The sequence below is a fragment of the Electrona antarctica genome, assembly GCF_951216825.1.
Source record: "Electrona antarctica genome assembly, chromosome: 16".
NCBI lineage: Eukaryota > Metazoa > Chordata > Actinopteri > Myctophiformes > Myctophidae > Electrona > Electrona antarctica.
The window spans coordinates 33,149,252-33,165,423 of record NC_136797.1 but is presented as its reverse complement, the minus strand read 5'-3'; the positions used below and the strand labels follow the sequence as shown (position 1 = coordinate 33,165,423).

General features: G+C 39.6%; 1 protein-coding gene across 3 annotated transcripts; it reads left to right on the top strand.

The window, feature by feature from the left end:
* Positions 1-535: 535 nt before the first annotated feature.
* On the top strand, positions 536-15,271 carry mtfp1 (mitochondrial fission process 1). Of its 3 annotated transcripts, none has more exons than XM_079525145.1 (5): positions 536-695; positions 3,615-3,742; positions 4,466-4,698; positions 11,466-11,552; positions 12,590-15,271. In XM_079525145.1, the coding sequence occupies exons 1-4, from the start codon at positions 626-628 to the stop codon at positions 11,530-11,532; spliced, it is 498 nt and encodes a 165-aa protein (XP_079381271.1). In that variant the 5' UTR covers positions 536-625; the 3' UTR covers positions 11,533-11,552; positions 12,590-15,271. The 3 variants fall into 3 exon arrangements, with proteins under 3 accessions (XP_079381271.1, XP_079381270.1, XP_079381269.1); XM_079525144.1 differs by having other exon boundaries at positions 12,388-15,271; XM_079525143.1 differs by having other exon boundaries at positions 11,466-15,271.
* Positions 15,272-16,172: the final 901 nt, after the last annotated feature.

Below are 16,172 nucleotides of genomic sequence, written 5' to 3'. Positions count from 1 at the left end.
TTTTTTCTCCTTTTTTGGGTGACTACTCTGTGTACAGAGTAGTCACCCAGTGGTACTACCACTCAAGTACCACCATGGTACTCTAGTACCAGTAGTTGGCAACCTCTGGTGTAGATAGAGTACAATGCAATATAATATACGTTAGAAATTGTCAAAATTACAAAATGCTGTAAAAATACAGTAACATATATACTGTTTTGTAGTAATACAGTTGCTGTAACTGCATTACACTTTCTGAATTATTTTGAACGATTAATTCAATTTGAGTATAGAGGACCCCAATGGAAACAAGCCATGCCTTGTTTTCCTGGGTTTGTATTGAACTTAACTGTACTTTCCTCAGTTTTTCTTTTGCAAACTGCTAATAAAGTATTCAATCAATCGATCGATCGATCGATCAATCAATCAGTCAGTCAATCAATCAATCAATCAATCAATTCAACAAAATTAATCTCGAGAAACCAAAACGTGCACTACACTGCCGCCTTGTGTGGTTTTGTTGCTCAACAGGCCAGGGAGCTTGGCTGCAGTCACCCTGACAGACCCCGCCCCCTGCCGAAACTCGGCACAGCAGCAAAGCAGCAACGGGGGATGTGTTGTCACTGGTGGTGACTGACGAGAAAGCATGGATCCCACTGAAGAGAAACCGAGCCAAGCTGTAGACATTTATCGCGACACATGGGTTCGCTTTTTAGGTACGTTACTGAGGTTATTTTAACATAATGTGTGGCCTCCCAGGTTTAATAGATACAAACCAGAGTGCAGATGCTCGCTAGCTAGTTAGCATAGTTGGAAACCCCAGTCTTAAACCAAAGACAGCTGCTGGGGCTGTTCAAGGACACCTTTTGGTCTTTTTAGAATATCACGCGTATGACAAGTTGAAGCAGGACTCGGGAACAATAAAATGCATTACGCCGCTCTGTATCTGTGTTGACAGTAAGCTAACTATATGGTTATTACTTATATAAGGTTAAGTAAGTTAAGTAAGATAAGAGCGTGTTCCGGGGTTATGATTTATTTAGCGTGAGTCATTCATAAAAGAAACGCCCGGATAGATTCATACACATAACACAACATACCAATCTTTACTGATTGATATATGTGCGCACATTGGTCTGCTGCCAACATACGTCTAGGACGGTACTCGCGAGCTAATGTTTGAGGACTTTTGTCAAAGCTTGTTTTAAGTATTCACTTGGATGTTGTGCTGACTGAATTTACACAATCAGTAGGTCATGCTGACTGACTGCGGTAATGATCAGATTTAAAATTTGTAAAACTTCTTTACACCTGTAAACTTTTGATGTGACAAGCCATTTTTTCTGGATGTCCTCCTATGTTTAGCCTAAAGCCATTTCTTCTGGATGTCTAAAGTTTAGGCTAAACATATGAGGACATCCAGAAGAAATGGCTTGTTCACATCAAAAGTTTAGCAGACATACCTTGTATTGAACTGTACTTTCCTGTGCTTTTTTGTTGTTGCAAAACAGACACTGTCGAGGCCTTAACTCCCTTAAGACCTAAACTTTAGGTCGGCGTAGCCGTGTGTTGCGCCAGAATGACTATTTGGATTACATTTATATATGTTAGGTAGTAAGTGTATTGGAGTTTTGGGGTGCGGATAGATATTCTTCTTTTTAATGGACAGTTGTCACTTACTTGTTTTAAGTGCATTTACGATTTTCTGTAAGAATAGATGTGATGGTCCACTGACTTCACAAACTGCAGTTGTTGTGCCTAAATATAGAGCTGGTCAGCTGTAAAAATAGATGATAGAGCTGTCATGTTTGAGTTGAGTACAGCTAGGGCAGGATTTGAGTCGGATAATAATGTATTGCCTGAATTTGCCTCACTGGAGATAATCTTGTATTTATTATTTTAGACATTTTAGACACAGTTTTACATGAGCAGCAGTTGATTAGGATCATGTGAATGAATACAGCATTAATTAACGTAATTTGCCAGAGGCAGAGGACTTAGCTTAACAGTTCATGTGCAGTCTTTATGACAGACCCATGGTCACTGCCAGAGCAGTCCTTTAATAATGACTCCAACCAAAATAATACAACTGAGTTAATTTGACCATTCATTCACAATTCATTATTTATTTATTTTGATGCATGGCCACGTGGGGCACTAGTAGCTCCTGGAATGCTTTAATGACAGACCAAGGGCATTTTAGTCATTCAACCCTGGTGGAATGGACAGTGCATATTTATCTGCCAGACACATATATATTTTGTATTAGTAGAAGTGAAGGTCAACTGCATCATGTGTCAGGATGATATATGCAATATACAAAATAGTGCTAGACCTGCTCAATAGAATAAAGGCAATGATTGGTCGCGAGTAATTCAAAATCTCTTTTAAATACTTGCAACTAATTTAGTAATTGTCTGCATTTATAATAGCACCTTTCAAGCATTTGACAAGATATGCATTGCATTCATACTTTCACCTATTCACTCTCTGATGGCAGAGGCAGCCATGCAAGGCATATTGCCGTCAGTGCCTTACTCAAGGACACTTTGACCGGGACACTGCACCTCTAGAGCCACTGGAGCCCATGTACACTACAGTAATAGTATGCAGATCTAAATATCAGTTAAAGAAAATCTAAATCATGATAGGAGTTTTAAGAACTTGGAGACAAATACAGGTAGCGTCTTCCAATCATGCACTGTATGAAATGTACTTTTTGTGAGGGCCTCTGCCCCCTCCTATGCATTTACTATAAAATTGTGCATTTCCCGTCAGTCAGTCACAACTTAAGGCATGACCATTATGGTCATGCCTTGTGACATCACGTGTCATCAATATTAAGCCCATACTGTATATGGAGATCCCTGATGTCATCAATATTGGCCAGCAACTCTACATTTGACCTCAACCCCTTAGATCTCCATATATGGAGCTGACCTGTTCTGACATTCCATATGTTGATCCTTCCCCATCCATCCTTCCTCTTCGATGTCTCCTTTTTGATACCTGTCCATTTAAACTCCAGATGGGCCTGCCCGGCTGCCCTAAAGTTTTTAGTGCAGCCGCGCCCAGCAGCCGGCAAAAACTAGAGTTCTCAACAGGCCAGAAAATGTAGGCCCGGCCCTACCGGGGCCCTCATCAAACCCTGTACACTCAAGACACTGCCCCTGCTGCCACTCTTAGATCTCCATATACTGTATGGGCTGACCTGTTCTGACATTCCATATGTTGATCTGACCTCATCAAACCCTGTACACTCAAGACACGCTCCATATGGCCAGTACAGAATCCATTCCATTATGTTGATTCTGACCCCTATGCCAAAGCGCCAGCACTCGCCCAGCAGTCTGCCGTCACCCAGGCGGATGTTCATTGTTGATCTGACCCCCCATTCCAAAGTGCCAGCTTTGCCCAGATCCGTGCACACGACCAGGCGTCTTACTGGGTGTTACTGTATATACATACTCACTCTACCACACATAAACTAACATCAAACTAACACCAAGTTCTGGATTGCAGCTCCATGTAAATTAAACAAGAAAATCAATAGTATTGTTACATTCAAGAAAGTAGGCTGGATATAATATGTAGATGTATCTATGTATCTATGTATTGATTTGTTACCCACACAGGATATGCCAATGAGGTGGGGGAGGCGTTCCGTGCCCTGGTACCAGTGAGCATGGTATGGGCCAGCTATGCTGTGGCCACTGCCTACGTTTCTGCTGATGCTTTGGACAAAGGGAAGAAAGCTGCTGCGGTAAGATATTTGGAATATTTTGTCTACCTTAAAATCCTAGACCTTCAAATCCTATCTGTAAAAATGTGACTAACATGTTAATATTTAGAATGAAGTTGTAGTTCTGAGGTAAATTTTGCCAAAACAATTTTACTGAACATGATTCATAGATTACAGTTAAGCAGATTGAATAGTTGTGCTATGAGTCTACGACCAAGCTACACTTAAGGCAACAAATTACATAGTGGAAGTAATTTATAAACTGAAATTGTTAGAATAGTAGTGTCTCTGAAAAGAATGGTGGCAAAATGGAAACGGAACAAAGCAATAGTTTAGTTACAATGTCTCCATGGCTGACGAAGGTATGCACAAAGGAGATAACAACCATTGTAGGTGCAGAGAAGGGAAGACTGTCACAGTTTGAAAGACCTTTAATTGCTAGTCAGCCCAGGTTCATTCACTAATATAATGTGTAATGACTTTCTTCAGCGTGTTGTGTAGTATAACTTGTGTGTTGGCAATAAAGACATTTAAAAATAAATACATGGACAATAATGCTACCACTGTGTTCAAAAGTAGATCAAAAGTTAAAGTTAGTATAATATAAGTGCTATAAGTCTTGCTGTATGTCTGTCTGTATGATAATGCTATTGCACCACCAACAAGATAGAAAATATTATTTTGTTTGTTGAAAGATAAGCTTCTATATTTGGACACTTACTCTGTTGACCCCTCTGACCCCAGGCTCATGGTGACAACCCAGGGAAGACGACACGGGTAGCAGTAGCAGTGGTGGACACATTTGTGTGGCAGGCTCTGGCCTCTGTAGCCATTCCTGGCTTCACAATCAACCGTGTGTGTGCGGCCTCGCTTTACCTCCTGGGCAGAACTACCCGGTGGCCACTGCCCGTTCGCAAGTGGACAACGACGGCTATAGGCCTCTCCACGATCCCCTTCATCATCTCTCCCATAGACAGGTATGAATGAATTATTATGTATGTGCCTTTATACGTGCTGGATGGTGCTTGTCTTGCAAACAACTACAGTACAATTTGGGGTGCTGTGTTAGTGTGTTTGGATCAAATCTATGCTCAGAACGGCAGCTCTGTGCATACACAGCTTACCCAAAGTAAGACAAGGTCTCAAACCATCAATATAGACATACACCTGCTGTGCTGTGCTGTAACTAACCTATTTTAACACAATCGGTGCCGGAAGTCCTTCAAAATAGGAGCTCTGGGGTGGCGGAAAGACATGGCCGCTTTTACTCGGAAACCCACGACCCGGAAACAATCCACTAAAAAAAGTTTACTTTACATAGCTAGCTTACATTGCGATCGTTTTAATTTATACGATATATGATCCAAAAAGCGTTCAAATTTTGCGGGAGAGACGGATGAGGAGCAGAAATGAAGCGCCAGTATATCGATCCGTTCAACACCACGGAGAGCGCCCTGGATTAGGAGAGACAAGTCATTCTTTCAGCTAAATCAATGGTAAGCTAACAATTGCCTAGAGTGTAGCATACAGTAGCCGAAAGGCGAACTGACAAATAAAAAAAAGGAAAAAATTCAGAATATTCTTATCTCGCCCCGTATCATTGAGGATGCGCTAGGACCTGTGAGGACGTCGGATGTATGCGTCGATTGGGACCCCTAGGATGTGTGGCGATGTCCTATGGACGGAAACGGTTAAACCATTTAGGCCTGACTTCGAAATAAATAAAGTCTTCTGAAAGAATATATATTCAAAGATTTGTGCCACATTTTCACGATTTTTCAAAAATAGCAGACCTACAAGCTCGTAGCGCGCCACTCGGTGGCGCGCTATGAGCTTGTAGATCTGCTATTTTTCAATAGCTAAATAATGCTTAGTTAAAACACCAAAACGGGTTCCCGTCCAGAATGGGTTAATTACAGTTTACAGTATTAGAACTGTATTACAATTATCTAGTGACTACAAAAGTGGAAGGTTGGAGTGGTTTCAGAATTTCCATCCTGTTCTTTCCGTACATATTCAGCTGTTCTTTCATGATGACAAGGAAGTTACCGCCAGCACTTGAGAGCAAAGGTCTTTCAACTTGATCACACCAAAGCATCAAAAACAGCAGATCTACAAGCTTGAAACAAGGCATGAAGCAACGCGCTTTGAGTTTGTCGATCTGCTATTCTTGAATTTTTCACCCAACAGAAACTATTTCCACGTCGGCTTGGAAGTCCAGGACTATTACAGATTTTAGCTACTCAGTCAGTGCAAGTAATTGACGATGATTTGTCATTTGGTGAGTGGTGACGTGTGTGGTATATAGCTATGAGTGTCACCTGAAGATAACTGCTTGGCTTATTGCAGTGCTCCTTAATTGTTTGCTGTTAAATTAAATCCACTGATGTGATAATTTATGGCTCCCGTTTTATGTTGGTCGCATCCTTAACTAGAAAAAGTGCCCTTCTGGGCACAGGTCTCCACCAGGAGGATAGGAGTGTGTGTGTGAGATGTTTGGCAAAATGTTTAGGAGCTGTGTGTGTGTGTGTGTGTGTGTGTGTGTGTGTGTGTGTGTGTGTGTGTGTGTGTGTGTGTGTGTGTGTGTGTGTGTGTGTGTGTGTGTGTGTGTGTGTGTGTGTGTGTGTGTGTGTGTGTGTGTGTGTGTGTGTGTGTGTGTGTGTGTGTGTGTGTGTGTGTGTGTGTGTGTGTGACACGGCTTGGCCTGTTGTAGCGCCACCATGAGGCTGATTTGAAAACTGTCAAGTGGCATTTCTTCCAAAGCCTAGTGGGAATATACATGCACAGTTTCACCACAATCGGACGCTGCGTTGAGTAGTTGTGGCGATTTGTACAAAACGGGTACAAAGCGGGCTACTCCTGAAAAGTTTAGAAGCCAATCGTAGCCAATGAGGGTGGATTATGAGAAATCAAACAAACCCGTCTTGATCACATGACTATGAAGAGCATGTGTACCGATTTGCGTGAAATTTGGATAAAATGGAGTAATATTAGAACATGTGTTTTACATATGTCGGCCTCCTGGTGGCGCTATAAAGAGCAGATGTGAAAAATTCCAGGCAAAGGTTTTTCCTTGGCCTCTAGGGAGTTGGCATACAAAGTTATCCACAGATCCGTGCAGTTAGAGGTAAAACACTTTTCGGCCAGTTATAGCGCCACCATGAGGCTGAGTTGAAAATGTTCATGTGGCATTTCTTCCTTGGCCTAGTGGGAATGTGCGTGCACAATTTCACGGAAATCACACGATGTGTTCATGATTTGCAGCATTTTGTTTGAAACTGAGCACTCCTGCGAACTTTGGAAGCCAATCTTAGCCAATCAGGATGGAGTCTGAGAAATCTGAAAGACCCGTTTCGTTGAATGGCTCTAGAGAGACTGTGTACCAATTTGCGTGATGTTTGGACAAAATCTGTAGGTGTACTGTCCAAAAACCAAAGCGGCCTCCTGGTGGCGCTATAACAGGCCGTTCTGGAAATGTTGGGGCAGAGGTTCATCCTTGGCATCCAGAGAGTGTGTGTGCAAAATTTGGCATCGACCGGGTTAACGGTGCCGGAGATTAGCTGTTCACAGACGGAAGGACGGACGGACACACACGGACGGACGGACGGACGGACGGACGGACGGAGTGCAAAACATACTCTCTCCCCATGCCTTCGGCCTGGTGGAGACAATTATAATTAATAATTAATAATTCTATTGGTCTTGCGCGTCAAAGGCCGCTGTGAGATTGTTGAAGCTGTGTATTGCATGGGGGTTTTAGGTAGTCTTATGTATTCAGGAAACCATGCACTTTAAAGGCACATTCACTGACATTTTATTTCTTATACATCTTATTATAGTGTATATTGAATTATCTTTTTATTTATTTAATAGACTAATACAAATTAAATAAATAAATAAAAACAAGGTGGCCATCAATATTTAAACAGACATCTGAAATTCTAGTCAGCCAATGGTCAGTAAATGCCAGCCAACCTAAAGGGATTGATTGATTGAATTTTTTATTCACAGTTTGTAGAATGGGTACAGTTCAAACGAAAGCACAAGTCCATACAAAAACTGCTACGAGGATAAACCCAGAAAAAGCACTAAGACTTGTTTACATCAGGGTCCTCCATTTTCAATTCATCAGAACATTTAAAGACGTACAAATAATATACACTTGAAATGAGAAATGAAAAAATGAAATCATATATACAGTTTCTAATAGCAGCCGCCCGTAAGTGCTCTTTGAGAGCGGTTTTGAAAGAGTCTAGGGATTCACATTTCTTAATGGCTGTTGGTATGGTGTTCCACATTTTAGTGGCATAAGAGCGAAATTAATTTAACCCCTTGTTTGAGCAAAATCTGGGTTGCACATGGTTAGTTGAACTCCCTCTGGTCCTTGGTCTTGGGGGAGAAGTGCTGGATGTGAGGCTGACAGTAATTTGGCAGCCGGCTGAGCTTCTGTACATGCCTGAAGAAGTATAATAAAATAGTGAAATAACATCAGTTAACTAATGTAATGGGATCAAATAAACTATTAGAGCGTACAGTATTTATTTTGGCATATAGTGATCAACATGTTTAGTACTCAGACACTGCCAAGTATTCTTTTGTTTTGTTTTTAAGATTGATGTTGATGTCTGTTCTAATATACAGTATTTGATAGTGATGGGTGTTTGAGATCGTAGTAATTGGCACCTCATTCATCACAATGAATGAATAATTGATTGAAGAAAGTAAATAATGGCGGTGAATAGTGCTACATTATGTGAGCAGTAACGCTTTCTTGAACACAGTTTTGACAAACGGCACTGCTTAGACATATCCTGACTGAAAGGTGTGTGTGTGTGTGTGTGTGTGTGTGTGTGTGTGTGTGTGTGTGTGTGTGTGTGTGTGTGTGTGTGTGTGTGTGTGTGTGTGTGTGTGTGTGTGTGTGTGTGTGTGTGTGTGTGTGTGTGTGTGTGTGTGTGTGTGTGTGTGTGTGTGTGTGTGTGTGTGTGTGTGTGTGTGTGTGTGTGTGTGTGTGTGTGTGTGTGTGTGTGTGTGTGTCATAGAAAGTAGGGACACAGGGGTTAATGATGTAGTTAGAAATGCACATCAGACCTTAAAGGTAACTTCTGAACAACCAGCCAGGGTTTATTGTGGTTTATTGTGTATTATAAAATGGCTAGCTCAAATCATCAATCAATCATCTGATTGCTGTGATACTGTATAATCATAAAGCACTGCTATGATTCGAATAACTAATCTGTCAGATAAGCCATTTTAATTTATTTAATTTTCATTGTATGTTATGCAATGTCATTGTGTAATGTTTTGTTATTTAAATTGGTTTTATTTATTATAGCTATGACACCTTTTCGTTTGTTTGTGAGAGGACAATCATTCCTGGACTTTATTGTGGGCATCGAACACATTTGGCTTGGTACGAGGATGTGAATCCTGCAGGGGAGAACGATCTGTCATTGCACTAGTGATTCCCACAGGTTGATCTGTTGTCTGTTCAGCAGGTTGTCTGTTCTGTTGATCAGGATTTCTAGAAGACAACATAACATTAGACCACACTGTGTCCCAGCTCCCATAATTAGAATCTAATACAAATGCATACAGACTTAGAGAGTGGAAACAAGACCTCTTGATCTACTAACATCACAGATAGGTCTATGTAAATGCCAAATGGTTAAGTTTCCCATTGGCTTAGAGGCAGCCAGTCATGAAAAAGTGTCCACTACGGTCGCTACTAGAGGTACGTTTAAATGTTGTCCAGCTGCTTTTCAGCCATCCGTGTGTGCACACTCGCGCACACACGTCCTACATTATAATTCTTAGGACATCATGGAGACGTCTTGGGCACAAATTGGGTTAATTAGCTGTGTCTCTAGGTGAGCATGTTTTCATAACCCCAAACACTGTTTCTTTTGGTTGATATCTGCACGTTACTGTGCACCCTCCCAATTCTGGAACACATTGACGAGGAGAACTAATCTAACTACTAACGTGGAATTGGCCCATGTGGTTCAGATACAGTATGTTTTGTTCTATTCCTCCTGCCATTTCACAAGAAGTCACAGTTCCACAATACCATTCCTCTACGTTTCAGTCCAAAAACAACGTTGCAATCGACAAAACCACTTTGCAATCTTCCAGATACGCTCGTAAAAATATGCACATAATGTGTAGCTGGCTAGAAAGGAGGAAGCAGACTTTTACAGAAATTATAAAAGATCTTTGGAGAGCTTTACCTTCATTTGTGCATTTGTGTTTAGCATTAAAAGTAAAGAGTATGCAATGCAAATGCAATATCCTAGACCAGATTTCCTAACCATAACCTCTAAAAGTTACACACAACTAACTGCACCGGTTAAAAAAATATCTTTTTTTGTATTATTATTTTTGTAAGATATTTTTGGGGGCTTTTTGCCTGTTATTGATCACAGTAGGTTGACAGGAAACGGCAGAGAGATGGGGGGGAAGACACACAGCAATGGTAGTCGGGACTCGTCCCCGCGACATAGGCCAGCCCAGGTAAAAAATAATCACTTATTAAGCCTTATCTCTACACTGCCAGGGAGTATAAAGTAAACATACAGTAGGAAAGAGATGCACTTATTGTGTCACAGTTACTCAAGAATGGACTGACTTGATGTAATTATCTAATCTTACTCTTGCACAGCAGGAAATACAAACGAGTGTCTTTCTTCACGTTGGCATAAAATAGGTGTTTGTCACGTGTACAATATGTGATACACAGTTGTGTTATTCTTTTGTATGGTGGTGACTTCAAGTAGCTTTCTTTTTGTGTTTACATCCCCTGGTTCTATGGTGCAGTCTACTTCTCAGTCAATTAGTCCTGGCCTACATATTATCTGCTTCTTTGGAGGGAATGCTCTAGACTTCCCACTAAACCGACAGTATGCCCTCGCTTCCTCCCTATAGTGTGATACTTAGCTCTGATGTTAACTCGGGTCGGTTTTATGTTGTAAATCAATTTTAACTTGTTTGAGGTGCTTGTTTATAGCAGTTTGAGGACTTGTACAGCTGTGTTCCATTCCTTTCATGTGTCATTTATCTTAGCATACACAGAGGTAGAGCAGACAGCTAGGGTTTTATTTTGTTCCTTTCAGCCGATGGCAGCTGTAGTGAGTTAGTGGGGAGCTTCTGGTTTAGGTAGTAAGTTCTGTTTTGTTTGTTGATTTAGCGCCACCCGCAGACCTTACAGTGGATTCTGTCTCATCTATTATGTTGGCTATTTTCATATTTAATTATCGACCAGAGACAGAGAGTCCCTCCTTTTCTGTTTGGTTATATTTGTACTTGAATTGAATATCGTTCAGTATCAGAAAGCTTTGTGTGTCGTTTTGCGTTTAACTGTTGAGCTGACAGCTTGTAATTTCTGTTAAATTGACTGCTAAGCAATAAACGGCAGCGATTGCCTGAATACATCGACAGCTGCTTGCTTCCCTTATTGCTAGACACCTGCAGGGTTTTAACAATCTGTTGGAAGATTGTGTTTTTGGATCATCAGAATTCACAGTGGAACCTTAGGTCTAATTCACCAAAACATCTGTTATTATTGGAGGAGACTTCCAATTGATGTCACAACCCAATAATAAGGCGTTTTCACATTCCCGTCTTTCTGTAAAATGACCCAAATGGATTGTAGTTATTGTATTTATACATAAGTAGTTCAATGATCCATTGTTTCTGAGCCTGTTTTTTTTTCTTCTAAAATATTTTGTTCCCTCTCTGTTTTCTATAGGTCAGTGGATTACCTGCTGGACTCAAGCCTTAGGAAAGTCTATGGTGGGGATGAGAAGCAGGATTAAGGCGGGACCATCCATTAGAGGTCAGTTGTTCCCAGGAAGGAATCCCATCCTGTTCCCTTGGAACTGCGCTTATTAATCACCCCCGTAAGCACAATGATATACAGCAGAGGTGTATTTCACTAAGCAGGGTTGTAATTAATTACCTACTAAGAAATGTACTCCAATACTGTCTCCAAGGAACATCTTGCAGTCATGGAGTTTTATTTTGTAATAACAAAAGCTCATAGTTATGCTATTAAAATAATAATTCTGCTTCTTGAAATAATCACAGGGGAACAGAACCTCTGGTCAGGGCAACCTGGGTTTGCTTTCAGAAAATAATTTATAAATAAGTAAAGTAAGTAAAGAAGAAATATTTAAAATGTAGAAGTATACAAGATAGAATATTCCACTACAACTGGTGGAAATGGCCAAACAACTACAGTAAATTACATTGTTGATCACATTTAGGGCAATTTCCTTGAAAGCAATAGCTTCAAACATAGAAGGTTTTGGCCTGTCACCGACGATATCTAACACATGAGTCATGACCTACATATTCTGTAAGGAACATGCCTTCAATGGTTGCTCTCACCGGCATGTCAACCACTTTGCTGACCTGTAGAGCCTCACCTTAAGCCTGATTCAAATAGAAAATCTACAAATTTGTAGATTGGCTATTTTCGGTTAAGTATAAATCAGGCTTTATGCCCATACCTCCACCAGAGAGATTCAGTGAAACTCACACTTGCTGTGTTCCTTAGCAATATCCTGAGGTGCTGTAATGATAGGTTAAAGTTGAGCATACACTCAATCCAACCTACTTTATTTTTGACCTGGTTCACATTGTTGTTTAATTTCTATATTTTACTTCAGGTTAATATTGTTGTTTCATTTCTGCCTCCAAATGTCACTTTTGGACCAGAGGATTTAAGAGGATCGTCTGATGCACTTTTGCATTGTTTTGTTCTATATGTTGTGTTCATGTTGTGGGGTTGGAACATTTCCAAGGGAAGTTAAACTCTGGAATTTTGGAAAATTACACACAGTTTCATAATCACACCTTTTTATTTTTTAGCATACTGTTTGTGTGGAGGGGGAAGATACATCAGCAGGTCTTGTGGTAATTGTTTTTGTTAAAAGTATGCCTTTTTATTTGAATTATGCATTCAGCAGCTCACTCTACCATCACATGAACTGATAATTTGCCAGCATTCGCATTAAATAGGAATTCAGTAAAATTACTTATCCCTCTGCTATCACGTGTGCACTGTACAGCCCACACCACTGCCAACAATAGGTCACTATACAATAACAATAGGTCACTGTCTGTCTGAGCCAGCACTGTCTGAACCAAAGGACTACATATATTATTTCAAGAACGTATTGTTTATATTACTGGAGTACATATATTTTATACCTATTATGATAGTTAACCAGCAGATTATGGGATTCATTCCACCCTTATCCCTAAACTTATTTGCCCTTTTTTCCTATTTTGAAAATAATTTTAAAATAGTTCAACTAGCCGATCTACATCTACAAGTTGTGAGCTTGTAGATCAGCTATTTGAACTATTTTAAAAGGTTTTTTTAAATAGTAGAAAATAGGTTTAGGGATAAGGGTTAAGGGGTGCCGCAAGATATAGCCCAGTATCCAAATGCAAAGTACTCAGTTTATAGCTTGTTAACACCATCTTTGCTAGCTAGCTGCAGCTTGATTGAGCATGCTAATTGATGGGAGTTTTCATGACTACATCTTTATTGTAGAACATGTCTTTAGTTTCTTTTCATTTATTTTCCCTTTAAATCCATAATGTTTCCATAATCCATACAGCTCGTATTATTGACTTGGAATTCTAAAGTACATTCGTTAAATTGCTGGCTCGATAACTCACCACATGCTACATTTCACATTGTATGTATTTGACAATTGAATGGATTTATTTTACAAAGTAATGGTCAAGTTAATGAATGGAGTTGTATCTATCTGCAGTTAAATACAACCTCAACAAACCCCTATATTTCCATTATTGTTTGTTAATTCCCATAAATTCCCATGGAAAGCTTTCAGATTGAATATTCCCGGAACTTTGCAACATTTTTTTATTGAGGTTTGCATTATTTCACAGCACTCTATTAGTAATGGTGTACAATTGATGTTGAAAGTGAATGTTACATTAGTACTATTAATAATTATTATAGCATTGATTATTATTTTACACTGAGCTCCAAAGTATTTGGGCAATGTCTTTGTTGGATGTTTTGACTCCACTATGTGGTAATATTAGGTTAAATGTCAGCGTACAACTATGCATGGTTTACTCAGTTGAACAATGGTCACCAAGTGTTTGGACCAATTAACTGATTTGGGCATGTAATTATAGGCCAGTTGTTTTCCAAAATATTGTAAAGAAATGTTCAAATATTTGTCAAAAATAGCAGCTCTACAAGCGTGTAGATGGTCTATTACCACTATTTCTGAAACTGGGCTCAATTAGTTATGTTCCATATAGACATCTTATAATTGTTTGTTTTTTTGTTTTTGTTTTGCCATTACCAGACTTCTTCTTCTGTAAGAATCTTGACACACTATTGTGTTTTGTAGTTTAGGTACAGTAGCTACTGGCAAGAAGGGCACAGTGTAGGATAGACACACAGCAGGGATTTAATATCAAGCCAGCTCAGGGTACGTGCGTCTACAGAATGTATGGGCAAAAATACTAGACCATCTTTGCAAGATCTCATTGCACCTTTGTACATTTCAGTGTGTTTCTAAATCTACCTGTGAAACTATTTTGCTTTGTATTTCCAATTTCTCTAAACAGTGGTTGACAATGATAACAGTCTACATGTAATGCAAAATGTATTGCTTGATATTTGTAGTGCAGGATTAACATATGGATGAAAAAGATGTGAATCTGTGCATCAATTTAATAAAAACAAAAATAGTAGTAGTCTCATCACAACAGTTAACACTTGCTGCTGCCCAAAGTTCATTGAATATTGCCTGTGCAGAGAATCTTGAATGATATTAGAGTCTAATATCATGCTCTAAGAATAGCCTTATCAAAAACAGTCTAATTATTAGACTGTTTTTGATAAGGCTATTCTTAGAGCATAAAAAGTACTGTACATTATACTATATGTTTTACTGCACTATGCAAGGGAGACGAGTCATATTCTACACAAACCAGACCTGCAAATTAAAGAGATGCACCAATGTGTTCACATACTGTAAAAGCAGGTCTAGGATTAAGGGAAATCTTATTTTTTAGGCAAATTGTCCCTTTAACTCAAGTAGCATGAGTTAGGAACTATTGATATTGCCAATATTTGTTTACTTACTACACCATTTTCCATAATGGTTTCAAGTAATCTTTTGTTAAACGCTGCTGGATAAGGTTTACTTTTTATTCTCCACTGATTCAAAGGATTGTGCACATTTCAGGTTTTCCATTGCCTGCATGCTGGAAAAGGGAATTTTGTCACAAATCATAATTGTATTAGTGTGTTACATTATTTGCCATAAACTAAAAACGCTGTATTTCATTTTTTTAGTTCCCTGAATGGGACTAGAATTTTGGGACTAAAGAATTTTGAAATGTGAACCTGATATGCTGTGGGGTGTTAAAGCTCTAATGTAATGGGAAGCTATTGTTCAGCTACCCTCCTTCTGAAATGTTTGTTAAACACTGTCAAAAAAGGAAAAAAACATATATAAATCTATATTGAAATAAAATAAAGAATTGTAACAGTTATTTTTGGGAATTTCAAATCTATAATATAGACGGGTGTCTATATTGTGTCGCAAAGCTCTCTCGCTGTAAATTGTCTGAAATGTTGCAGCGCTTTCTGTGTGAGTTTTCTGTCAAGTCGAGACTATCTTTATCTTGAGTAATTGTTTATGGAGTAATCATAGTTTTAATTGAACAGATGTCCAGTACTCTCCAGACACGCATGCACACACGGTCTCACACACACACACACACACACACACACACACACACTAAGCAATATTTACTTTTATTGGATATAGTAAGTACAGTCTACAACAGTCTTGAGTTGGACTTGAGTGCAAACTAACTGAAAAGTGTGTTGCTTTCTCTTTGAGCACACCCAGCATTTATTTTTCCCTTTCCAGCATAGGGAGAGGAGATATCACTCTAGCAGAATGGATATCTAGTGAATAGCCAGTAGTCAAAGCCAATTACATTGAAGAGATTAGAGAGTCAAGTGGCAGTAATTCATCTTGATTCAGTTTTAGGGTTATATCATATGGCTGACACCAATTCTATTGATGAAGTGCATTAACCTACATAAACTACCGTAAGGCAGTTTTGATAATGCGTATAGGCTTATGTTTTTGGGGGGCTTTTTATTAATTTTTATCCCACGATTTTTGCAACCCATTTTTTCACCCAGTGTCAATGATCTAATCATGTAATCCTGGGCTCTACACGTCCTCTGCCAATCTGGGGGGGCAGCGGACTGACCTCATGCTTCCTTCTATGCATCTTCCATGCAGTCCTAGCTGCTTCTTTTCACCTGACGGGAGAGTTTCCCCAGCCGGACGTAGCGTGTGGAAGGAACACGTTATTCCGACCAGTTCCTTTCCCCTCCATCAGGTGCCCCGGCTGGCTAGGGGGAGGTAGTTTAGAG

Bases quoted from the DNA above. Each gene is read 5' to 3' on its own strand.
- mtfp1 (XM_079525145.1), top strand. From the start codon at position 626: ATGGATCCCACTGAAGAGAAACCGAGCCAAGCTGTAGACATTTATCGC. The intron at 696-3,614 runs GTACGTTACTGA...TTACCCACACAG, and splicing joins CACATGGGTTCGCTTTTTAG to GATATGCCAATGAGGTGGGG. The intron at 3,743-4,465 runs GTAAGATATTTG...CTCTGACCCCAG, and splicing joins AAGGGAAGAAAGCTGCTGCG to GCTCATGGTGACAACCCAGG.